Source organism: Pelecanus crispus, chromosome 7 (assembly GCF_030463565.1).
Source record: "Pelecanus crispus isolate bPelCri1 chromosome 7, bPelCri1.pri, whole genome shotgun sequence".
In the NCBI taxonomy this organism is placed as follows: domain Eukaryota; kingdom Metazoa; phylum Chordata; class Aves; order Pelecaniformes; family Pelecanidae; genus Pelecanus; species Pelecanus crispus.
This window is the reverse complement of record NC_134649.1, coordinates 9,443,341-9,468,652: the sequence shown is the minus strand read 5'-3', so window position 1 is coordinate 9,468,652 and position 25,312 is coordinate 9,443,341. Positions and strand designations below refer to the sequence as shown.

General features: G+C 43.3%; 1 protein-coding gene across 1 annotated transcript in view; it reads right to left on the bottom strand.

Moving 5' to 3' along the window:
• Positions 1-2,268: 2,268 nt before the first annotated feature.
• The window catches only part of ABHD2 (abhydrolase domain containing 2, acylglycerol lipase), a 41,597-nt gene continuing 18,553 nt past the window's right edge, over positions 2,269-25,312 (bottom strand). The window contains exons 4-11 of the mRNA XM_075713783.1: positions 22,390-22,565; positions 20,671-20,838; positions 17,613-17,796; positions 13,927-14,019; positions 12,138-12,248; positions 10,801-10,870; positions 9,836-9,920; positions 2,269-8,759 (exon numbers count right to left, since the gene is read on the bottom strand). Coding sequence (XP_075569898.1) covers positions 8,563-8,759; positions 9,836-9,920; positions 10,801-10,870; positions 12,138-12,248; positions 13,927-14,019; positions 17,613-17,796; positions 20,671-20,838; positions 22,390-22,565 — 1,084 coding nt within the window. The 3' untranslated portion in view covers positions 2,269-8,562. The remainder of the gene's footprint in view (positions 8,760-9,835; positions 9,921-10,800; positions 10,871-12,137; positions 12,249-13,926; positions 14,020-17,612; positions 17,797-20,670; positions 20,839-22,389; positions 22,566-25,312) is intronic.

The window sequence follows — 25,312 nt, the reverse complement described above, 5'->3', positions numbered from 1 at the left end:
CTGGCCTCAGCTTCCCCCCAGAATTACTCTGACCAAGCCAGGAAAGAGTTTTGAAGTAGGTCTTTTGAAGTAGATCCGACAGCTAAATCACAATGGCCAATAAACTAGAGATGGAGCCCAAAATACTGCCTCCCACAGAGCAATTCTCATCACAGGGGAACATCAGCAATGGTCCTGGCCCAGCCCAGCCCAGCCACCCCAACAGCTCACCAGTCCCCATTACCCTCCACATCTGTCTCACTTGGTCTGTAGGTAAAAAACCACACACCAGTGAGCTCTTAGTGTCAGTCAAGTAGTGCTTTTGGCAGGGCTTTTCTATGCCCTAGGCTCAAACAAGTGGTTAACTCCTTAGATGTCAGTGTCCCAGCCAGAGATGCTGTTGCATTTTTTTTCCTGCCAGCCACCAAAAGATTAGAAACTCCACTCACTCTAATGATTTCTGCACAGACACATGAGCCAAAAGCTTCACCATACGCTGCAGGAAAGCTGCTGTCCCAGAGGACAGTCCTTCCACGCGCTGCAGGAAGGGCCACAGCTAAGCCCTGTGCCTTGCTTCAGGTCTTAAGTCCTGGCACAGCCATAGGTCTGGCTCTGGAGGAACCCCCCCAGCCAGCAACACAGTGATCCCAGGAGAACCTGGGGGCTAACAGGACTGTCACAGTCTGCTCTCATCCACCAGCAAAAATAGCCCTTCAGCATTGTCAGGACAGGCATTCAGTTTTTAAGCTGATGCCATCTCCATTCTCCACTAGAGAGGCATCCAGGACCTCTCTTGGCTACAAGACTGTCTCTGCTCACTGCAGGGGGGTTGGGCTAGATGACCTCTAATGATCTCTTCCAACCTAAAACATTCTATGATAAGACAAAAAGCAACTACGAAAGGCTTGAGCATCACTAGGGCTTGTGTCACATGCTGCAAGGGAGAAAGGGGGGAAAGACGATAAAGTCCACCCCCCAGCTAGCTCCAAGCTGAGCCTTAGGGAAGGCTGAGCCACCAGCCTCTGCCAAGAAAGCCACATGCTCCTTAGCTCAAGAGCCTGCTAGACAGCCCACGCTGAGCCACCAAGCCCAGCCCCAGAGGATGTGACAGCCAGGGCAATTGTTAGATGCTCCTATATATGGCAGGAATTGTTAAGACTGACTTCTCCCTGGAGGCTCTGTCCTTGTTCTGTTCACTGGAACAGAGAGGCAGAAGAAGGCTCCAGCGGGAGAGGACAGTAGTGGCAGGGGCTGGCACACCATCCATACGTTGCTACATTAGGACAAGAGGAAATGGGCTCAAGCTGCACCAGGGGAGGTTTAGGCTGGAAATTAGGAGAAATTTCTTCACAGAAAGGGTAGTCAAGCATTGGAACAGGCTGCCCAGAGAGGTGGTGGAGTCACCATCCCTGGAAGTGTTCAAAAAATGGGTAGATGTGGCACTTCGGGACATGGTTTAGTCTAGTCTACCCTTGATTGGTTTAGCGTGGATTTGGTAGTGTAGGTTAATGGTTGGACTGGATGATCTTAAAGGTCTTTTCCAACCTAAACGATTCTATGATTCTATGATACAGCCCCTGTGCAGTCCTCCCATTGCTCTACTTGACACTCAGTTCAGCTTTCAGCAGGCAGCAGAGCCAGGTCTTTGAGAGGTGGGCACAGAAGCTGCAACTGCTGAAAGGATCGAAAGGTGGAGAAGACACCCACTACACTGCCACCCCTTAAGTATGGAAGTAGAGGAGTGCAAGCTTGAGGTTTCTCCCTCAAAGGAAGGAGTCATTCACATTTCTTAGAACAATTAGAACCCTTGCCTTTACCACTAGAATAGCCAACTAGCAGGTCAAAACACAGAGGCAACACCAGAGTTCATGAAACAGGAGTTACTGACAAAGGTTGTCCTGTCTGGAAGTGAGGGAGCAGCAAGCCAGCTGCTGCCTTGGTATACACCACAGGGATATAAAGACAGTGTTTCCTCAAGGCAGTCTTGGTTTAGACAGCACTAGCAAACGGAAAATAACATCTGAAACTACATCACATGTAAGGGCTAGGGCTAAAGGATTCCTCTTGTTCCTCCTTCAGCTAATCCAAATCTCATAGCTGAGGGAACATGTTCAGATACCCACTGTTGTGTTTTAATCAATATTACCTTGCTGGCCCAATGTATTCCCACATCAGACGATCCTCTCCCCACTGCAGAGGAAGTAAGAAAGCATAGCTGCTTTGCCTGTCAAGAGCAACAGCTGGACCAATAACATTGCACACTGTCATGACATGTAGCACTGACTTCAACAAGTCCTTTATTTTTAAATAAAGAAATCCCACTGAATCAAAGATAACAAAATTACATTGTTTTGCAATGACATCCTTTTTACACCACACAGAACAAAAATCAAAGAAAAAAATCAAAGACACTTTTATATATATTTATATATAATTTTAAAGGTAAACATCAGCAGATATAGAAAAATTGCATTGCTAGTTGCAAATCATCTTCCCTGCAGCTCTCAGCTCCAGAGAATCTGACCTAGAACATGGCAGCAGGGAGGGTGTCTCGGTATACAAGTTTTTTCAGGGCAGCATTTAGAAATGGTTCAAGAGTATAATTTCACCAATTTGAAAATATTTTCTAGTAAACTGCTCACCAAGAACATCAGAAGTCACTCGCTCTGTCCTAACACACCTGCATGGGCAAAACAAGAAGGGCACAGGTCTGTTCTTCCTCAGCTCTCCACACAGCTCTTTGGCTTGGGATTTCCAGAGAAAGAGGTTATGCTTTGTCAAGAAGAATGTCTAGTGATCTGTCACTAGGAATTATGGTCAAGCTGACAAGTAACACAATGAGAAAACATGCTCCTTTGTAAAGCTGCTGACTTGGGCTAAGCAGTAGGGTTTGGTTAAATCAAATACAAGTGGGTTTTGTTTAGCTTTTTTCTTTTTTAAAGACTTCCCAGCTGGCAGGAGCCATGAGAAGGGTCAACATCCCAGTAGAGCTATAGTGGAGATAGTAGAAGAAAGTTCTATATCTAATCAAAGCTCTTGCGTGATTAGAGATAGACAATGTGAGCTTGTCATCCAGACAAAAGCAAAAAGGCTTTACATAGAGCCACCTTGTGAGATTGGGCTCCTTACTGGCATTAAAACTACCTGGGTTAGGCAAGGCCATTGGGTGAGAAAGAAAGAAAGAAAGAAAAGCCTTTATCCACAAGTGATGTGGGGTTGGAGCTTTTGGGGACCGTTATCCAACACACTTGAAAAAGGCTGTTCAACACCAGCAGAGCCAACCTGCTAAATGCTGCCCTGGATTGCAGTGTTTGTTTCCACTAACCAGCAAAACCAAGCACATGGATGTTCAGAATGCAACAGTTCAGGATAACCCCAGAAACCCTTCCACCACAGCGTGGAAAGCTGGCAACTGCTTTGACTCACTGATGGCACTTATGCCTAAGCTCCCCCAACAGCTGAGAAAGTTCAGGCCAGTGTAACAGACACTCCCAGCAATAAAAGGGGTACAGTTACAGGCACCCCTTCCTTGGGACGGTGTTGCTCTGAGGCATTCTAAGCTCTGAGAAAACTCAGAAAGTCCTCACACTAAGAGTTGTTTGCTTTTCACTTAGAAGCCATGAAGGAGACACTACTTTGAGTCACTGTGGCTCCAGGACCTTCCCAACCAATAGACCTGCCGAAGGAATAAGGACACATGGAGCAAGACTCAAGCCAGAAACAAGATGCTCTTCACAACAAGCGACTTGTACATGCAGCACAAGGCTAGGGCCTTTTCTGGTCTCCTCAAAAAATGCTGTGAAGAATTTCAGTAAGCTCCAGACAGGCATAATATTTCTAGAAAAACTTGGAAGCAGTTCAGGTGACTAAACTGTTTGGCAATTAAATCCTGAAGTTGCTATTCTCTGCTTTTTCTTTTGAGATGTAGTCACTTAGGCAATCTACCCCCAGCTATGCCACTGGAGAGTTAACCGACATAAGAATTTTGGGATTGTAAGGTAACAAGTCACCTATTAAGCAAAGCAAACCCTCCTTCTATGACTCAATCCCTACTGCTAGAGGAGCAGAGAGCCGAAAATGATCCACTGCTTAATATATATTATTTTAAGCCTTAAAATAGACTGCAGCTAGTTGTAGGCTACCCACAAAAGTCCTTTAAGTCAGCACACTCATACAGTGTACATTGCCAGAGTTGTCTCACTACCTAGTGTCTGAAAATTCATTAACTAAAGAGCAAAGCCCCAAAAGCTCTGACAGAGCTGTTACTGAAGTCTCTAGATATGCTGATGTCAAGGGTGGAGGAGAAAAAGGACAAGGCACCATGTGTCAAAGGGCTGTGGTCTAGGAACTTGTGACAGATCCAGGACAGATGACACAGGTAGCTTGGCTAAATTCAGTACTGGAGCTAACAGTTCCCAACATCTTTGCTTAATGTCCTGTCTTTGTAACCTGTATCTTCATAAACAGGAACTGCAGAAAAACACTTAGGAAAAGACTGCAAGGAAGTTGAAGCGGCTGTCCTTACAGTGCAACTGCAACACTGTCAGACCCATCTGAAAACACCTTCAATGTAGAAGCTAACCAACATTAGAAATGCTGGCAGATGTGATGTAGTGGAAGCTGCAAGTTCCTTGTGTTCAGTAAGTGCAAGTCCCAGCTGCTCACCTACAAGCTTCAGATCTCTCCAGACACTGACAAAGGTGATGGTTGGACCAGCCTAACCAAGGAGTAATAGTTCTGCAACTTGCTACCTGATTGAGAGAGTCCTCAGGGTTTATGTTCAAGTGCTACTTACATACAGTGATGGGAGAGAACTGTGTATACCACACAAGACTACCTGTGGAAGAGCTCTTCTAATGCTTTTTCTAATCCCAGTTTGAAACTAAACAGAACACACAACAGATTCATCATGCTGTAATCTTGAACTGCGCTATCAGACTACACTGTAATGATATAGAAGTGCACACTTCAACTACCTCATGTGTCTTGACAAGAGATGAAAAAGACAACTTGACCTCTAAGACTTAAAAATTCAGACTGCATTTAAGGTTGAGTTCACTGGGCAAATGAAGACCATCTGCCCACATCACAAGACTAGTATTGCCTTATTTTGGGAAAGAAGAGTATTTCAGATTAGGACTGGACAAAGTCCTATGCATCTTGGGTCATAGGTACTAGGTATCAGTTGCCAGTCACTGTCAGCAGTAAGATTTAATACAGGATTGCCTTTGCAGTAACATGTACCGCAGCTTAACTTTCTCCTCTCCCACTTCCAAGATCTCTATGTTACTGCTGGCAAGTATGACACCATGAGTCTTGCTTTGAAAGCAGCAAATTGGGTGGGATGGGGAGAATAGATTTTTCACTGCTTCCACCTACAACAAGCTTAGTAAGCTGAACCATGACAACACTTGTTGAACAAGCCATGACAAAAACTCTTCTTCCCCAAACAGGCTAGAATTAGTTGGTCAAGTCACAAGTGGTTTGAACAGCTGTAGATGCAAGTACAAAGTGCAAAAACAGGTCAAAGGAGCAAGACAGAGACCCATATTACTTCTATAGTTGAGAGTTTCAGAAAGTCCACAGCATCAGCACTTCTGAAGTATGAAAGCTTGGGTTGCAGGGCAGAAGGAAGTATTCCTAGAGAAGACCTTCCAACTTTAATAGTTGATTAGACAAAGCTACAGCTCCTGCTGCTTTCAGAATTGCCTAGCTGCTCACCTCATTTTAGCAGACTTGCTTAAAAACAGGTCATTGACTGACTGGCCATCTGCTGTAGTAAAATCAGTTTGAAATGAAGCTTCCTCATACCTCAGAAACACAAAAACCTGTTTGAAAGCCTGGTCCATCAAGAATGATCTTCTTTACAAAACAGAAAGAGGACGAGTTTTTTCCAAGAAAAAGCTTCTCAGGACAAAGCTCTGCTTTCAGAGGGACTGGCATGACTTGGCCAAACAGCAGAGGCAAAACACTTGCTTTGCCTCAGCTTTAATCTCCCCAGACAGCACTGAGCCAGTTCTCACCCTCCTGACTTTCATGTTCTGGGCCAGTCAACAACTGAATTGTTCTGCCAGCCTGGGTTCCTGGGAAAGGAAGGCAAAGCTTCAGCTGCCTGGGGAGCTGTGGAGCAGAGCCCCTGCTTTTGATAACACTCTCAAGTTGAGGAAGGCAGATATTTTGCTCTCAAAGGAGGTCAGATGCACGCTGCCCTTTCTGTCATCGGTATCCACATGTTGGGTCAATATGATGGGCTCTTCACTTCCACAGCAGTATCAGTACCAAGGACAAACTTCTGTTCCTCTAGAGCTGTCCAAGGTTGATACTCATGGCAGCACAGTAAAGCTGGATTGAGGAAGGACACATGAAGCATGGGAAGGGCAGTTTTGCTTCCCCAAGGCAGACAGCCACAACCTGTGTAAGCTACAGCTGTAGTATACTATGAAAGTTGAAACACTTCTAAAGTTGTAACCCACTGGAGATAAAAAACATAGCCCCCTGCACACCTAAATTTATACTGTATCTATTTGATGTGTACAAGTGTTGTTTACACTCCACTTCTGTTGAAGTAAGAAGATATTTAAGTCATATCGAATGAATTTTACATGAACAGCTACTTAAGCAAAAGTCTGAAGTGTCTTTTATGACAGATTATAGTGATATACAGATGCAGTATGAATAGGATAGAGACAAGATATCCATCAGCTAAGAATATCCTTGCTAACTGATGCCCTAAAATAGTTCTTAAGGAACAGCCACAAGCACAGCCAAGTCTTGCTATAGCTTTACTTGGTCACATCTCTTTGATGAAAAAAAAGAAACTTGGATTTACTAACAAAAACCCACAGTTCATTGTAACAGGCCAAGGTGTCTGGCCTAAGGCAAATGAGAGGAATTTCCTGATATGATAATGCACCTTTGCTACAATAGTTAATTATTGCTTTATTAAAACAAACCCCCACCTCTCCAACCTACTGAAGTTCAGGGACAAGGCAGTCCAGAAGACTTGTTCCCCTACGTTACCAGACTGAAGTCTTGCAGCTTGTTTCACCCTTAAGCTATAAACTAAAGTGCCTGGAACACAAACCAAGGCTGAAGCAATAAAGTGCTAATTGATGTGGGAAGTATGACAGGAAAAGAACTTCACTGACACTGTGATAAAGTCCTAAGGATGGATTAATGAGACTACAATGTTGACAAACAGTAAAAAAAACACCCAAGATTTTGTCTGCGAAGTTTCAGTCTCTAGATTGTCATGGGACAACTTTCCTTCCAGGGGACAGACTAGAGTCTTTAACAATCTTGGCACAGACCATAACAGCCACTTGAGGGAAAAGCACAAATGAGTGGGCATCTTTCCTGCAAACAGCTTTCACACTTCACTTTGCACATTAAAACTAGAAGAGGATGTCTGGGTGTGGAAAAGGAATTGAAGTGATGAAGAGCCCAGTGTCTTACTGGAGCCAGTAATCCTACAGCATTTACATAGATATGGAAGTAGTTAGCCATGCAAAAATATAATTTTAATTGTACAGGGCACAGACATCCACTTCATCAACTGTAAGGCAAGTCATGTGTCTGAAAACCATTTGATGCTTTGAAAGCTAAGGGGAAGAATTTTGGTATGACATAAGGGGAGTAAATCTAAACAGATACCTACCTGCCCAACAAATTAATCCCTAACAGAGTACGTAATTCTCTATGAAATATTCTTAGAAACAGACTGAGCTCACAGAAGGATCCTGCAGATTCTTAATCACTGGTTTCCATCTGGAAGTCAGAGCCAGCTTTAAAAAGCCTTGGGTCAAACAAACACCCAGTACAAAAAGATAACTACATTTAAGAAGAGGCAAAGATGACAAGAAGGTGACTGATCTGGTGTTGGTGCAAGAACATGTTTGCGTAGAAACATTAACTGGTATTACCAGCCTGCAGCTTTTCTCGAAGTCCCAGCATAAAGATACCCCAATCCACAGATAGCTGAAGCATGGACGAGTTAACTATTTTTAAACTGATTCACTCGTGTAAGTGCATTCCTAGTAACTAAAAGGCTTCCCTTGAGACGGTGCAAGGCTGGAACTCCACTTGCAGCCAAGCATCTGTTTTTCCAAGCCACATTTTAGTGGTTAACAGACTGAATCACTGATCCACTCACCAGCTTGTGGCTTGGTACAGGGTTTTTCCGGCACTGGGACAGAGAAGAACAGAGTCATAGTTACCCTGTCATCTACACCTAAACAGAGGCCGCAGATCAAGTTTTTGACCAGCAGGTGAAGAAATTTTGATACTTGAAACTTCTGCTATATTAAAGCAAGCAGGCTTTAGCTCCATAACCCTGTAACAAGTCACAGTCAGCAACCTAATTCTTCAAGCAGAGCAGTAAATTACAAACCCAAGTGACTATATATGCAAAGATGCTCTGACCAGATATTAACCTCTGCTTTGACTCCACTTCGGAAGAAAACATTGCGATCAAACCCCAGCCATAGGATATCAAGGAGAATGGAATCCTGAAGCAGCAGGTGAGGGAACAAGATGTTCCCAAAGGGGGGGATATACTGAAGTGATCCAGAGTCTTTGGGTCAATTACTCCTGGCCAGATACAGCCTGCTCTGTGTCTGAGCAGTGAGACTTTGTCTTCTCCCACTGACAGATGGCGTTGGCATACTGTACCACAAGCTTATCCATCCAGGTGAGAGGTTCTGGGAATAGTACAGACCCCTCAAAAAATCCCAGGTGGCCTCCATGAAGGGGCAGCACATGCATGACATTTTCCCGTTTCTCTGTAAAAGAAAAGGAGGCACAAAGTTTCAGAAGGTTAACATCTCGGAGCTGAGAATGAAACTATCTTAAGTGGTGATAATCAACACTATCCTTGGCATAGCATCTACAGCAATCATGTGTAGGAAGCAGGAATGCACTGACAAAGGCCATGGCTACTTTGAAGTCCAAAGCACATAACCTTACTGCTTCACAGAACAGGACAGTCTGCAGGACAGTCTGCAGAAACCAGTCCCTGCCAGTACAAGAAGGTTGTCCAAGAAATGCTGCTGGCTGGGCCCTTACAGCAATACCTGTATTGCCATAAGAATGCTCATTCTTTAATGAACGAGCATCTTTACCTTGTATACACTGGAACTAGGACTGTTAGCATCATGTGGAGCTGCACCAAAGCTCTGACAGTACATTGGCCACCTTGTTCCATGTACAGTGAGAAAAATACCTGTGCTTGCTTCTGTCTGGAAGCAGCTGTGGATTAAGTTCTCTGCTCACAGCTTTCAACCAGGAAAAGAATGAACCCTGCTTCCCTCCCTGTGCACCCATTATTTGTGTGACAAAGCAGCAGCCAGCTCCCTCTGCTGAGCTTCTAAAGGTAATTTGCCTTTTTTCCTTGGCTGAAGATAGACAGCTCATAGAACTCCTTTCAAGGCAAAAATCCTAGTTCAGTACCAAATAACACAGTTATGCATGTGTCCCCCAACTCTGCATCAGCAAAGGAGGCTGTTCATCTGTACTTAATCAAGACTATCACTATAATAACCCATATTTCTACCAAATCCCAGTGATGAATGAAGACACAAGGAATAATTTTTCCATTCAAGAACATAACCTGAATGTAACCTGCTGGCTATCAACACAAGCCAAAACAGCAGAAGGTGCCTGAAAGGACTCAAATTCTTCCTGCTCAAGGTTAGCCTTGTTAGTTCTAGCAACTGGTGATTTAAAGAGGCTTAGTACACCTCTGACAGGATTACAGATGTAAGGAGGCAAGTCAAGCTGCTTTGAAGTCATGGATCATGTGATAAGGAAGCTGCAGGTACACAAATATGCACAGCTGGAGCAGACTGCTCCAACATACCTGAAAGGGCTCTTGGAATTGATAGAAGACTCTCATGCACAAGAGGGTCATCAGCAGCATTAACCAACAGAAGAGGAACATAGATCTGCATCAAGAAACATGGCAGAAAAGGAAGAAACACCACAGTAAGGGTTGGTATTTAAGTTTCAGTCTACCAACTGTAAAAGCATTTTAGCTTACCTCAATTAAGACATTTTATTTCAGAATTGCCCTATACCTGGAGAAGTGTTGGAAAAGCAGAAAGAGTCAAAGTTTAAGACTGGTGGCTTTTCACCAGAGTATTCTGCAGCACTTGATTTTATTTATTTTTTTTTCCCCAACTCAATTGTACGAAAGGAGCAGGGGTGCATCAGAGCAAATACAGATTGAGTCACAGATCTTCCCCATTCTCAGAATTAAGATGGCTACACCCTTTTTTGCTCTGTATTGCTTTGCACATCAGGCAGCTAGTGCCAGCTCTGTTATGGACACCTTGGTTAAAGTCCAGGAAACTCCCTTGGAACATCTCCATCCTCTGGCTCAGTAGATCAAGGAGGAATTAATCTTCCAGTTCCACTTCTGCAAAACTTTGGTCTGCTAAGCATCTGCCTGCCAGATAGCATCCTGAGTCTCTTCCACAGTATCTAGTGAGTCATTCTTCCTTGAAACAAGCAGGATCTATGCCACCACCCATTTCCCACCTTATCCTCATATACTCAAAGCTGTTCAGCTGAATGCATGGCTTTATCTAGATTACTGGGGTGATACTACCTGTCAGAGTTATAAGCTCTTCAGAGCCCAGAGCATTTAGCCCCAGTATTAGGAGGTAGCAAGAACTGAAATCCCACTCCAATATACTGTCTGATTATTTCTGAAAATCCCAGCTAAGACAGCTGTGTCTAGGTATCAACAACAGAAACCACAGTGCATTTTCTTTCCAGTAGGAAAATGAAGGTACAAGAGCAGTCTCTATTGTAAGAGCTTACCCTGTGCAAGTAATGCAGGCAGCTTTCTTCTTCATAGTATTCCTTCAGGGAATTGTAGCCGTGGAACTTCCTGAAATAGAGAAGACTGTCATTGCAATCATCTGCTTTAGTACCCATGTGACTCTTACTTTCAAGTGAACACATATCTGCAGAGATAGGAATGATGCCTCTCTTCATGGACAATGCTTTTTTTTCTACCCAGGGTCTCTGCAAAACTCACCTTTGGCAGCACATGCCTTCGTGCTTTCTGTGCTTACTCAAACACTGTGATAGCATGGGCAAGTCATACATGCAGGTTGAAGTCTAGCAGCCTTCAGCATATTTTTTTTTTTAAAGTATCCCATTTCACTTAAGTAATTGTACATATGGAATAAAGAAAGTTATGATCTTGTTCACCTTTTCAAATAAAAAAGCCTTTTCAAATACAAAACCACCAGAGTTTATGAACCTCAAACATAGTGGACAAAAGGGCCTGCCTACAAGCCACCCAGAATTCACTGTGGTTAAAGTTCTTTGCCAGATCCTTGGCTCTCCATCCTAAAGAATTCAGTAAACCTGTACTCAAGTGCTTTCCCCTCCCCGCCCCCATGAGAGACAACATAGCTGTTGGCCCAAACTAGAATGGCCTCAGGGGTGAGGGACAAGGAGGGAGACTTCCCTAGGAATGGCTTTTAAAAAGCAGCCAGCAATACTCCCAGTCTGCCAAAAGTGTTATAACTGTATAGCTGACAGTTTACAGCTTCATTTTGGAAAGGTGTCAATGCCCGATACAGAACATGCCATGGTATGAACACTGCCACTGAAGAAAGCGCTATGTTGTTTTCAAGGACACAGGCAGTAACAGGCTACTGCTTAATAAAGCAGAGAGCTTTAATTTAGGTGTTATAGTATAACCAGTAAAAAAGGTTTATCATCTCAGCCAACCCTAATGTTTATTGAGAAGGCAGGAGTGGTTTCGGGGGGAAAGGTTTGTTTCAAAATTCAAGCAGGTCTAAGGACATTTATGAGAAGTTCTGAGCTGCCTTCCACATTCTACACTGTTTTTTGCCAGAGCTTGTGGCAGAGCTGGCATCTTCCTACACTACTGAAGGCTGCAGGTTCAGATTTACTGATAAATGCCTCCTGGATGATTTTACAGAAGCTGTAACTGTCAATAGTAAGTATTTTTTTTTTCTGGTAAGTTTTATTCAATGTGAAGGCAAGAAAGCATTTCTGAGGTTGTCAGCACTGTATTTCAGCAGATTCCTACAGGCACAGCAAGGGGCATGCCAGAGCAACACTTGAAAGAGAAGGTACTTTCAGAGATCTACATAGGATCAGAGAATCACCCGTCATACCTCATAACGTTATCGTCAATCTGCATAAGGGATGTTGCTGTATAGAGTTTGCTCAGATCAGCATCTGACAGGCTGTGTGACTTCTTCATGTTGTCTCCAAAAAGAACTTGCCTGGAAGAGTAACATCAAGAAAAACATCTGAATAACATAACAAGGGCAGCAAAGCCATGACCTGTTCAAGGACAACTATTTTACCATGTCTGACAAGATAAGAGGTGGGCTACATATACAGGAGACTTTCTTGGGAACAAGCACAGCTTATTTGTCCACCTCCCTTTGCAGCAAGGCATAAGAGAAACCCTAGCAGCCTCTTCATAGAAAAAAAAAAAGAAAAAAAAAGGAGTGGCCTCTAAAAAGAATCTTCCCAGAACAGACAGCACTAAAGGTATTTGGAACAGAGGCTGGGTTAGAGGGAGGGTCCCTTGGCTTCAGACCAAACCCGTGGGTGGCTCGGGTGAGAGCACTAACAGTCCTGGGCATAGCACCTCCTTCACCATCTGGTCCTAAAGTCTCCCCAGCGCAGATATTAGGTTAGCTCACATGGCAGAAATTACTTGGGGCATTACCTTAGCAGAAAGCTATTTACTATGGACACTTGTCATAATTAGCTATTGCTCTCAGGAGAGGATGTGTTTCTTTACCAGAACAAACTGCTCCCCTAACAAATAGAAAAAAGCCACAAGTTGGAAAGAGGTTTTTATTCCCTTTCAGAGGCAGCTGCAGGGCAGAGTAGGAGGGAGGCTAGGTTTGATTTGGGGGAGCTGCCTCAGACCACAAGTGATTATGGAAAAAAGTTTACTTAACAGACCTGCCTTCAAGCCAGCACTAGTTTTTTCTGGGTTATGAACTTAAATACCTTTTAATGGGGGCTTACCTAACTTCACATGTTAAATTTGGTCAAGTTGTCTAAATATTTGTCAATCTGGAATGAATTGTGTGGATCATCCTACATGTCAGCTGCCCTAATTCCTTCTACAAGTGTTTCATACTGCACAGGAGTGTAAACAGTGAACCAAAAGTTTACAAGTGACACATGCTCTTAATCAGAATGGGTCTTAGTATTCCCCTCAAGTCAGGCAACTTCAAATATGCACAGATGAGGTACTTACACATTTATTGCCCTAGAAAGAAGTACCCAGAGAACTTCTGATGGAGGAAACAACAACATTGAGCATGTCACCTGTTTAACAAACACATTCCTTTGACATGCAAGAGCTACAGATCACAACAGCAGCACAAGGACCCTATGAGTACACTTCCACTCCAGGAAGAGCAACACTAAGTATTTTGATGGCTACATGCTCTTTCTAGAGGAACAGCTAGAAGCCAGAGCTACATTTTGACTATTTGCTTATTTGATAAGCAGCAGCCCCATACAGCAGATCTTGAAGATTAATCCTACCTCAGGTAGGTGGCAGAACTAGAGGCTCCTTGAATAGGGAACTCTTTGGCTAGAAGGAAAACAGATGCAAAATACTCCACTTTGAAGTCTAATTGCAATGTTTTCCTGTGTGCATCTTGTTTATTCATTAAGCAAGTCTCCTCAGAAGGCAAAAAAAGACAAAGCCCGCTTTCTTCTAACAAGATCACCAAAGCTTATTTGAACATTTTACAGTGTATGAATAAGATTGACATGGTCTCCCCTTCTCTGTTGGTTCAGCTAAAGACCACCAAGCAAGGAACTGGTGCATAATCTTTCACAAGTCCTGTTTTAAAGGACCAGGAAGACAAATCCTATATAGCAATTGACCCAATCAATACTATCAGTCTAAGTGATATACTGCAGTACCTGTGAGAAAGGATGATCTTCTTCATGTTGTCTGCCATGAGGAAGTTATAAAATCTTCTACATTGATCCCATTGCATGAAGGTTTCCTGTGCCCTAGAAAAAACACAGTGCAGAACAATCAAAGCTGTTAATGGAGATCTTGCAAGATCAGATTAATACACTGTAACATTTTATGGCAGGCTAGCGGCTATGTAAACAAATCTCCAGGCCTTCCCTGCCACGGCTTAACCTTTTCCAGGAAATGACTTCCACTTTGAAGAAGTTTGGTAGTATCAGAAAACAGATCTGCAGTCTCATTTTGCACAATGCAATTAGCTGTTTTGATCAGAGCATTTAAGAGACATCAATCAAGATCTGCAACACAGACAAGAAAATTTTAGTATCCTTTTGCATAAGTTTAATTTAATTTACCTAATGGGACTACCAAGGGAAGGACTAAAACCTGTTGCTGAACGAAGTGTTGTATATTGTGTATATTAGCTCTGCAGAGGAAATAATTTGTGCAGATGTTTCCAATATGTACAGGCACTACTATTGTTTTAGCTTCATTGGCAGGGCCTGTAGGAATAAATACTAGTTGCAGCTGCAAGTGGCATTGAGTTGAAGTCTTTAACTATTCTCAAAGCAGAATAGTACTTCACTGCTTATCTGTTGTTAAAACAGAATTAAAGTCATCCAGACTTCTGTGAGCTCTGCCAGATACCAGCACTCCTTTGCTATGCAGGGTCATGGGCAGGTTATAGCTTTACTCTTAGCAGGGTTTGCTGTTACTGAGGAAACACACTATCATTTACTGAGCAACCTAAGAATGCTGGGAGCAGTTTCAGCTACTGAAGTATACCTACCATTTAAACATTAACATACCACGAGAACTACAGCAGATTTAGCATGACCTTCCAAGCCACAACCTGCAAGGCCCCTACCAGAGCAAAAGCAAGCTTTGTTTTCTTGTACTAAGCCATGCTAGAGTACAGAATTTAAAAAAAACCAACCAAGCCTTCCTTATCTTTTTGTCTAGCCAGACTATACCTACCACATTTATGCCAGGGCAGGGGAATGAAAGAAGACAGGAAGATGCACATTTCTTTCTTCACAAAAGGTTTTCCAAGCAAACCTTCTAAGTTATTATTACAAGATGTTTGAAGTTAAAGCTACTACACATTTCCCTGCTGTTCCTGTGGTGTACAGTAGTACTCCTAATACGAAAAGCTGCAAGCACTGAAAAAATGCAGCTTCTGGTATTGAGGACTGCACAGGTTTCACGCTGTGGGGAGAGTCCTCAGCTTTGCAGCTATGGTGAAGATGCATTCCACAAGATCAAGAAGCAGAATCAAGCCTGTGCAGGCAGAGATTAAGGAATAAGGAGACATGTCCCTGTTTAGCCTCGGGGAACAAATTCCCCAGCCTCTGTGTTAATTCATTAAACTAAGAGCCTCACATTCTTCTGGCAGACCCTAGTATTGCTGCTACTTTGTTATGCCCAATCTATGGGACTCGTGCTTAATGCTCTGGGAAGGCTTTCATATTTCAGATCCCTGTTTCACCTTGCTCACCACCACTTTTTTCCCTTCACTTCCTAAAGTTATTTGGGGGATAAAGGCTGTACAAGCTAATAAAAGAAAATGGAATTGTAAACTAACTGGTCATGTCCACCTGGTTAATCCATTTTCATGTAGCCCAGAGGGATGAGGCCAATTATTTTAACCTACCAGACCAAGCCCAGGAGGGCTAAGGCTTAACTATTTCACCTGGAGGAATTTACTGATGTTGCTTTCCCCTAGCTCTTTGGCTAATTAGCATTTAAAGCAGAAGTAGATACTAGGTAGGGAGACAAGATCTGAAAAGCCTTTCTGCCAATTCCCCAGTAATGTGTAGCAGATGTTTTGCAACTGCAGATTTGCTAGTAGATGTCTACCCAGCAGGTGGAGTCAAGAGCTCAATAATCCACACAACCCACTGAAGACTCACATTAAAGTCAGACAAGCAGCTGTTACTCTCCCACACAAATATCCAAGTGCAGTACTGTTAAACAGGTTGTCCTTGCCCTGCTATTCTACCAGCAAATCATGCCATACTACTACAGAAATCGGCTTAGGGAACAGCATTACTCACATAATTTTGGAGACCAGAAATACAATATTGCATAATTGCAGAAGATGAACCAAGTGGACCACAGCCAGATGTGCAAACCCTGTCTGATGGCTGCAGTTGAGAAGCTGGCTTCAAAAGGATGCTCTGTGCTCCATGCCAGAACCCCAAGACAAGCAAGAACATTTTACTTGAAACAAAACAAAAACTGTTTCTGAAGGCATCTGTTCAGATTTTAAGGGTGGGAACTCATGAGGACCTAGCAGTAGATTATACACTGTTTTAGCAGTAGTCATATCTGATCTCAAAAGTGATTAGGAATGTTGGAATATTACTGAAGTGCACATCAAGCTTTTAGTCACATCTGAATGCTTCCAGAAAAGCTTCTTTCTTTTACCTGTAAGAGCTTAACTCATAAAAGGTGTCTTCAGACTGCTGACTATCAAACTGGTCCCTGCACAGGCAAGAGCATAAGCAGCATCAAGAGAGTTCCAGCTACCTTGACCAGGCTGGGAGGCTAAATTCCATAGCAAGCCCCTCTCAGGGCTGCCATAGTTTCACCATTTTTATCTGCCCAAAGGATCTTGACCCAAATACCCTTTTGCCTTTCAAACAGTCTCAGGGCTCAAAAGTGCAGTTAAATTACTGTGAAGTCAGCTACACCTTAGTAGTTGTCCATATGTACAGACAGTAAAACCTGAAAGCAGCAGCTTAGCCAGTTACACTGTTTAAATCTTCATTAATTGTGCATACATGGAAAATTACTGCACATGAGTTGAGCCACCAGTTTTCAAGCAGCTGTGCTGTTATTTACTGATGGAGGATCTGGGTACAAGTGTTGGCACTAGGTGGAGCTGTTACAGCTCTTGAAGTGCTACAGCCTTGGCTTCCAGGTGGGGAACCACAGGTTAACATTTTAGGCAGACTTTTGGGCTATAAGCCTTCTCCTCCCCACCTTCCAAATTGTATAACATAGTTGCAAGTGCCTCCCTCTCTCCTCATCAGCCCATAGCACTGTTTCACTGACACACACTAAGAGGGGATCATGGACTAATAGCGTATGAGCTGTGTCTCTTTTTCCAGTCTCCCCAGGTAAGAGCTACCTGATGAAACTGCACACAGAAGCCAGAGAACCTATTGTGAACCAACAAATCCTTCTCAGAGTGATGAGAAAGTGTAAACTACTGCTTGCAAACCTGGCATCATCTCAGCAGTTTGTCATGCTGCCCAGCCTGCCTGGTTAATTACACCAGAGCTGCAGTGGGAATGCCTCCTCTTAGGACACTGTGGCAATCCTGCCATGACACAAAGTTAGGCCAGCTCACACACACAGACCAGAAGCTGCCAGCATGTACCTGGCCAGGTACAGAAAACTATTTGCATTGCTGACAGAAAGCTCATTTGTGCTGCCAACTCAACAAAGCTTTGGTTACTCCTTCAGGAGGGTGGCGTCCCACACGCTGCAGTCTGTCAGACCAGTTCAATGCAAGAGAAGCAACACACTCTTCCCCCTGCCCTGCCATGCACACCCTGCTTAAGATCTGCCCCCGCTCCTGCACTCCCAGAAGAGACTGGCATGGAGCAGTCTCTAGACCTACCTCAGTGCACTGTACCCCTGGCACACGCTGACACAGCACAGGACTCGCTCCTGGTTGGCCTGGCTCTCTCCCAGGTATTTGCACACAATGTTTCCGCCCAGGCTGAAGCCCACAACAACCAGCTGGGTCTGAGGGTAGGTCTTCTTGATGTAATTAACCATGGCACCAAATTCCCAGGTGCAACCTAAAAATAAGGACAAAGTCAAGAATCATCTTCTAACATACCCAGATTCCCATGCTTCAGTTGTGTGCTTTAAATCCAGCTGCTTACCCTTTCTGACTTTTCAATAACCTTAAGGTTTTAAGAGCTCTGATTCACACATGTGTTCATGTATCTGTTTTACAAGTCCTGTGGACCTTAGCTCACGCCTAGTTCTGACAGAGTGCCAAAGTAAAATGAAATTAACTTGCTTAGAAATCATGGCAACAGCTAATCTGACAATCCAACCTCTGCTTTTTAAGTTGCTTTAGAAAGAAGAGTCCAACAACTCTGGCCTTGACATTACTATCTAAGAACAGCACACATCGCTGTCTTCCTGAGGCAGTTTGCCACTTCTGAACTTAAGTGGGGTGTCTGGAAAGCAGCTTGCTCATTTGGTTTTACCAAGGCTGCCACAGATCCTTAAATCCATGCTGATGCAGGGAGGTCATGGAAATTCAGAGCTGGCTTGTCAGGAAATTCAGAGCTGGCTTGTCAGGAAATTCAGAGCTCTCTGTGGACTGTTGCAGAGCCTGACTAAAAGCAGGTGCTCTCTGGAACCAGATGGAAGGGTTTAAGCAGAAGCAGGTAGCCCTTTTTAACCACTGATAGAGGTAAAAGATACTACAGCTTCCTAAAAGACATATGGGTATCTCCTCTTCTAGAGAGGAGGCAAGTGCCACTATGCAGATCTGTTCTGCTCTCAGCTAACACCCACTTGCATCCCACAGGCTGCAGACACCAAGGGATCCAACTTCTTGCAATACTGGGGTCCCCTCAGATTGTTTGACAGACTCGAAGGCCTCCACACATGCAACATCTGAGTACATACAGGTATTTCTCCTGCCTTTGAGTTTGGGAAAAGGAAACATGGAGAAGCAGCTGCAAAACTGACGGCATTACTACACTGGTATCAACTGTCTATGCAACCTTCCCATTGGATTCAAGACTGCAAACCATACAGGAAGCACCACATGAACATAAATAAAACTCAAACTGTTTAATCCTGTCTAGAGTCAGAATCTCAGCTCTACCCTGTGGAACTTGTCCAGGGAGATAAACCCTAAGAGTTGGGATTCTACCCTGTGCCAACCTAACAGTGCTCCATTGTGTTCCCACTCCAACTGTGGCATCCTTGCTAGACATCAGACTCAAGTTTTGGCTAGCTCTGGAGTAGACTGAGCACCAGGGTTTGTGTTTACTTCAGTGAAACAGCAGGCTTCCAGCTGAGCATTTCAGCAGCGCTTGGGCACTTGCTTGTGAACATTCTTAATGAGCAATTTTCCTCAAGGTGACAAATGCTGCATTGCTCTTGTTTCCTCTGGAAGAAGCCAGCAGTCAAAATACTTCAGTGTTTGACCTTCATGATTTGAGGGCAGCTGGCAACTATTTCAGAAGTCTAAAACTAGAACAGCAACAGATCAAGCTTGATGTAAAGGCTGGAGGATTCAGCAAATCCCAAGTTTAGGCTACTTGTTCCTCAACAAATATGTCAGGAATCCAGCAAAAGCTGGAAGGACACCAGGATATTTGGATTGGAGGCAGAGTAAAGTCCACTCATGGTCTTGCTGGCACTCCACTTAAGCAACTCTGCCGAGCTATTTACTGTCTTACTCAAAGGAAATGCTAGGCATTTCTTGCCCTTTCCAAGGCTATGAGAGAGACTTAGAAAGGTATGTCTTGAGAGATGCACCACAGAATAACTCCCTAAGGCAAAGCTCTGTGGAAGAAAGCTCTTAACTTTTATCAAAAAAGCAAATGCTTTAAGGAGGCCAAGGTTAGTTCCCAAAACATGGTAGGCTTGAAGCCATTAACAGCCTAGGGCCTCAATACAAATCGAGGTACTTTGTATTCCTGAAATGTCTTCCATGGGGGAGCAGAATAACTATAAAACAAGCAACAAAGCATTACAGCCTATTTGCCTGCCAGACCCAGAATCTCAAAGCACAATATTTCTATTTTGGCAATTCAACTGTTCAAGACAAACATTCAAACTGTTAATCCAAACTCTTAGCAGTATCTTGGTTATCTTTAAAGAAGAGAGAAGCCTAACACCAGTCCGCTAAACCCACAATTGACTCCTGACATAATGTACCTATAGATGTTTGTAGAAAAGAGGGACATGAGGGCTCAAGAGAACTTGGGAACAAGCAGATCAGGTCACAGGCAAGAAGGCCACATTCTACAAGATCATGTTACTCACTAGCAGGGCAGTTAAGAATAGCTGGAGTCACCCTTAACAGTTGCAAATCCTCTATTCATTTTCATTTCTAGGTTAAGAAAGATTTCCTTATACTCAAGGTGAAAGCCCAAAATCATGGCAATTAAGCACTACCACTTCTGTAGCTTTACTGTCATACTGTAGAACTGTTGCCATTCCTTGACATTTGTGTTACATCCAGGGACCAGTCCTCCTATGTCCCTCCTAAGATAGAAGTGTACTTTCTGAATAGGCTGGTACAAACTCCTCTCATTACATTTTACAAAGCCTCAGAAGTAGTGTTTATCATTCAGAGCTAGGTTTGTTTCACATTCCACTAAACTGACACTTCAGCATCTTTAAAATAATTTCAGCAGGCTCTTAGTAGCCACAAGTGTTTTTTCCAAAAGTTTTCTTTCCAAAATACTGCCTCCTTGATTAGGATACATATGTAAGAGCCAGGAGAAGAGACAAGGAAAAGTGAATCCCAGTATTAGCCTTCCCTCTTCCTCACATGTAAGTTAATTTTAGTTCCTAAGAAACAGTACAATATCATCCTCATTCAGATATGGCAGTTGTGTTATGCTGAAGGAGGCTAATCAAGCCCTAGAAATTTCACAAGCTTGAAAATAAGTCCCCAGTTGCCATAAAGTACCTACCGTATGTGAACATTCGTGGAGAAGTGAGCTCAATATTTGGTAAGGCTCCCAAGTGATTCAGGACAGCACATCTGTACCCATTTTTTTGCGCATAGTCAACAAAAGTGCGGATATACTGCTTTTCACTGTGGTTAGCAATCCCAGGGCAGATTACCATCGTAACATCCTCTGTGCACAGAAAGAAAGGGAAGTTAAGTAAATGTCACTTCATGCAAATTAAGATATTCAGAAGGTTTCCATTTCAGATCCGTGGGAAACCATCTACCAGAAGCAAGCTAAAAATCCTACTAGTCTGCCAAAAATCCAGTATGGGACAGGAGACTAGCAGCTCTAGTGCTACAGATGTGAAAAAGTAATTCATGCTACAGGAGATGAACAGTTTTCTAACTTCATGGAAAGCTGCCCAAGCAGTTCTACAGGCACTGCCTAGAGACCAAGAGTAAATTTGTCCCTTTGAAGGATGTTTTTGACATTACACATACTCTGCCTTCTGACAGCCTGTTGTGACTGCTAAGTGTGTGGAAGCTCTGAAGCCCACTGCTCATTCATGCACCAAGTAGATCTGGCTACGCTATTTTTCCCTCATTTCCATTCCAGAGTTGGGTGTAACACATATCTTCAAAATGAAGCTTTGCTAAGCACAGACATTGTTTGGCTGACATTAGCCATTATCTGCTCTGTGGCTAATCTAATGATATTTGATCTGCTGACACTGTTCACTAGTTTAACAAGATATCATTTCATCAACTAAGAAAGTAATTGTAATTCAAGCAAGCACAGTAAATTACATTCAGGATTAGCATATGTGATTCGAATTACCTATCGGACTCTTATGTGCAAGCTCCAACACTTAGCAGCTCTAGCCACCGAATCTTTGCCTCATTAGGAAAGCACTCCTCAGATTCTCTTCAGTGATAAAGATAACAGTAACTGTTCTAGTGTAGCATTAAACCATGAGGATCTCACTGACAGTTAAGAACTCTGCTTTTTCTGAAGGCCAAATGGGAGTCACGGGCTTACAATGAAATCAGCTACTGCAGTAAATTGTACTTCTGAAGTCAAGCCACAGTAACTCAGTTTTAAGTGTTGCTGTTACTAGCAGTAACAGCGAGTTTGAAAGCTGACACCCACTCTGAATATACAAACATGATGTTGTAAGGAGTTACCACAATTTTCTACTTTTTCATGGAATTCTCTTCACGTCTGGACTCCTTCATATCCTGTGCACATGGAGTTTTCATGCAGATGTTGAAACACCTATTGTTAATAAAGACTACCAAGAATCTGTTTCTAAAGAGGGGAAGAAGTCTACTTTCTTTTCCACACACGCCAGGCTATGAAGAACCACATGCAGCTAGCCTCTGTTCTATGATCCCACAGCCTTAACAGGCAATGGGCATTCCAAACAAGTCTTAACCACCACACTTGTTGCCAGCCTCTCACTTGAGGCACACGTTATGGAACATTTCGTCTGTTCCTTAACTCCCCACCTCATGCCACAAACAGTTAATTCATCTAGTCGGGTCTTTCCTGCTGTCTGAGATATAGGTATACAGCAAGATGGACTCATAGCTTCCACACATTGGTTAGCAGCCCCCTTCCATCACTGTAATTAACATCTATTCTCTCTGCTAAGTCAAGTAGCAGTGTCCTCACCCATCCCCAAGAGCACAGAATCAAGGTTAGCAGCTATATGCAGCCAGCAGCTGTTTGACTGACCTCCAATGCAGTGCTCAGACTGCGGCTCAAAGAGATCAAAGGTGGCTGTTGCTCCATCTGGCATTGTGAGGTATTTGCGATGTCCATATGGATGTGGTGATCTCACTCTCCCCATTTTTCCGTAAAGGGCAGTCTGGATATGTCCACTCTTTCCCCAGATAAGAGGTGGAATGTACCTGAAACAGGCAGGAATTTAATTGTTAACACAGCAGGGATAAGCGAGGCTTTGAGAACAGATAAGCACTCCTACAACAAATCTCCCCCTTGCTACCAAATATAGTAACAAATATGAAATTGTTTTTGCTATGACTGAACTGGCAACACTGATCTTTGCAGCCTTACACAAGAGGAGAGACTGATATGCTCTCAAAGCTGACAAATCAGCACTGATAGCAGCAGCAGAAGCCAAAACCCAGACATTCCTCTATATTGAAACATTACATGCGCAAATGTTTCTCAAATACATGGAGGCCTTGTGCCTCAGTGAGATTGGGGCAGCATGTTGCCAGCCAACCAAACTGACCTCCAAAACCCGTAAAATGTTGTAAATCTGTTTTAATTGAAACACTGAAGCCTGTTTGGGTTGAGCCACATGAACTTGTGTAAGCACTTGACTGTATAAGCCAGTGGCAGAAATGACAGGATCGATAGCACATTCTAAAAGACTGAAAGCCCCAAGACTTGATGGTTGGGATGATTTTACACAGAACTGCTTTTCACAGTTAAGTGAAGAGCATGGTACAGGGGGATTTTGCCTCTCAAGCAGAGAGAGTCCCAGTAAAGCTGGGACAGTTTTAAAAGGACCTGTAAGAACTGGCCAACCAAGCTCCACTGAACAGTAAATCCCTTTCAACATGAGGGCGGACTCTACCAGTTACATTTGTTTATCAAGGGCATATTAAAGCTAGATGACAAAGCAGATTGTCTTCTTTTCCTGGCTTACTTGTCCTCAAAAAAGGCCTGGGGAAACACAGCTATAAGCTAGAAGGGGTTAAAGGCTTAGTTACCAGTTTTGTTAGTACAAGCAGAGCTGCAAGTGGTTTAACTGGAGATCTACTGTTCCTACATGGTGGTGGTGGGGCAGTCACCTGGCCACTCCACAAAGGACAGACAAAGCCAATGCCTTGAAAAAGATAGTTATATCAGTTCTCAACAGGAAAGCATGAATGATTTATTGTTTAGGAGAACTGCAGTCCCAGGGGACATGCTTCCAATTAAGGAGCTGTGGTCTCTGCTACACAGAGCAGGGTATCCAGAAGAAGCTTGAGAGCTCCTGACACCACGTTGGATCCTGAGAAATTAGCAGCTCCCTCCCCATTTTGGCTTTTTTGGGGGGGCTTCCTGCAATTATTCCCTTTACGGCTTTACAAAGTAGATATCTATTGGGATAGTGCAGTCAATGTAAACAAGGCTGCACAAGAGGAAATACAGATGGTTCTGCTCAAGTCTCATACAGCTCCCTGCAGAGGGTTTTAAACAGCAACTATTATGCCAGATGGAAGAGACACTGCTAGCATACGAAAAAGTGTCTAGCTTCACCCCAGTCATTTACTTTACAACCAGTTCAGGTCAGTAGCCATACCCCAGACTGTGCCTGACTGGCTTTTTGTTGTCTTTCACAGAAGTCATTTGCAGATGGGTTTTGCTAGCAGCTTTAGTTAAGGACAGGTGTCAAATACAACCTGTAAAAAGAATTTGCAGTTCTTTTAGAAGAGACTCAGACATCAACATTGTTGCATGGTTTCTAATCTTAGGTTAAGCACATGCATTAGAAAGTTCTGGTGATTCTGCTTCCATACAGCACTTTTCAAATCAAAGATTATTCCAGGTAAAACCCAAAGTCTTACCCCATTGGGGTAACAGGAAAGTCATTTCTCCAGCTGCAACAGCCAAGTTATACAGCTGTGACTGATTACTGCTACCACCTTGCTAATAAAAAAAAAAAAATCAAGGTTCTCTGCAAGCACCAATCTTTTCCTCATGCCTATCTACAGTTCAGTTTCCAGCTATAAGTTAGTGTCATCCAGTGGAATAGATGCAGCAGCTGCAGCAGCACATACCACAGGATGTTGCTAGAGAGGAAATGATAAGAGTCTTCAAAGCCTCACCACTACTGTTAGAGTTTAAATGAAGACAAATGGCTTCAAGTGTACTGCTTACCAAGACTGTACTACTTACCACAGTCTGCCTCCTCAGGTTGCAGCTGGTTTCTTTGGGAAAAAAACCACCCCAAAACCTGCCTTTGAATAACCCGACTGAAAATTACCTGAGGTACTGATCTTCAGTAAGTCAAGCCTTTACACCACTTTCGCATAGGCAAACAGCACATGCAGTTTCATTAAGATGTTCATCATTAAAGGAAATACCAAAATCAAGGCAGGAATCCTTGTGACTCCATCCATAATGATGGACAAATGCTACCTATGGGTTCCACATTTCCACCTGAAGGCTAAAACTGTGTGAAGTCCTGCAGACAAGGGTGCGTTCACTGCTTGCTCCCTTCAGAGCACACAAGCTAGTGTTTCTGAGCACCCTATGGATCAAACAAGTACAGTGTTCAGCTTATCTTTTACGTTAACTCCAGTCAGTTGTTTAAGCATCACACTGCCTGCAGCAAAGATGTACTAGTATTAGTCACTCCGCATGTAACTACACTCTTCTAGATAAATATTCAAAGGTCAAGTTCCAGCATGAGTAATGTGTATAGGACAGTACTCTGCTGCAGAGATTTGTTACTCCCACTTAGTCATACTTAAGCATGTTAAGTATTTTTCTGCCATTTGCACTTAAAAATAAAGCAGTTAAAGCTCTGAAATACTTGCAAGTATTAGAGCAGCAGCTTGTTGTCTCACTTTTTTACTACTGCCCATCAGCCTTTAAGCAATAGGCTTATGGTGAGATAGATATCCTAAAATCCCTTAAG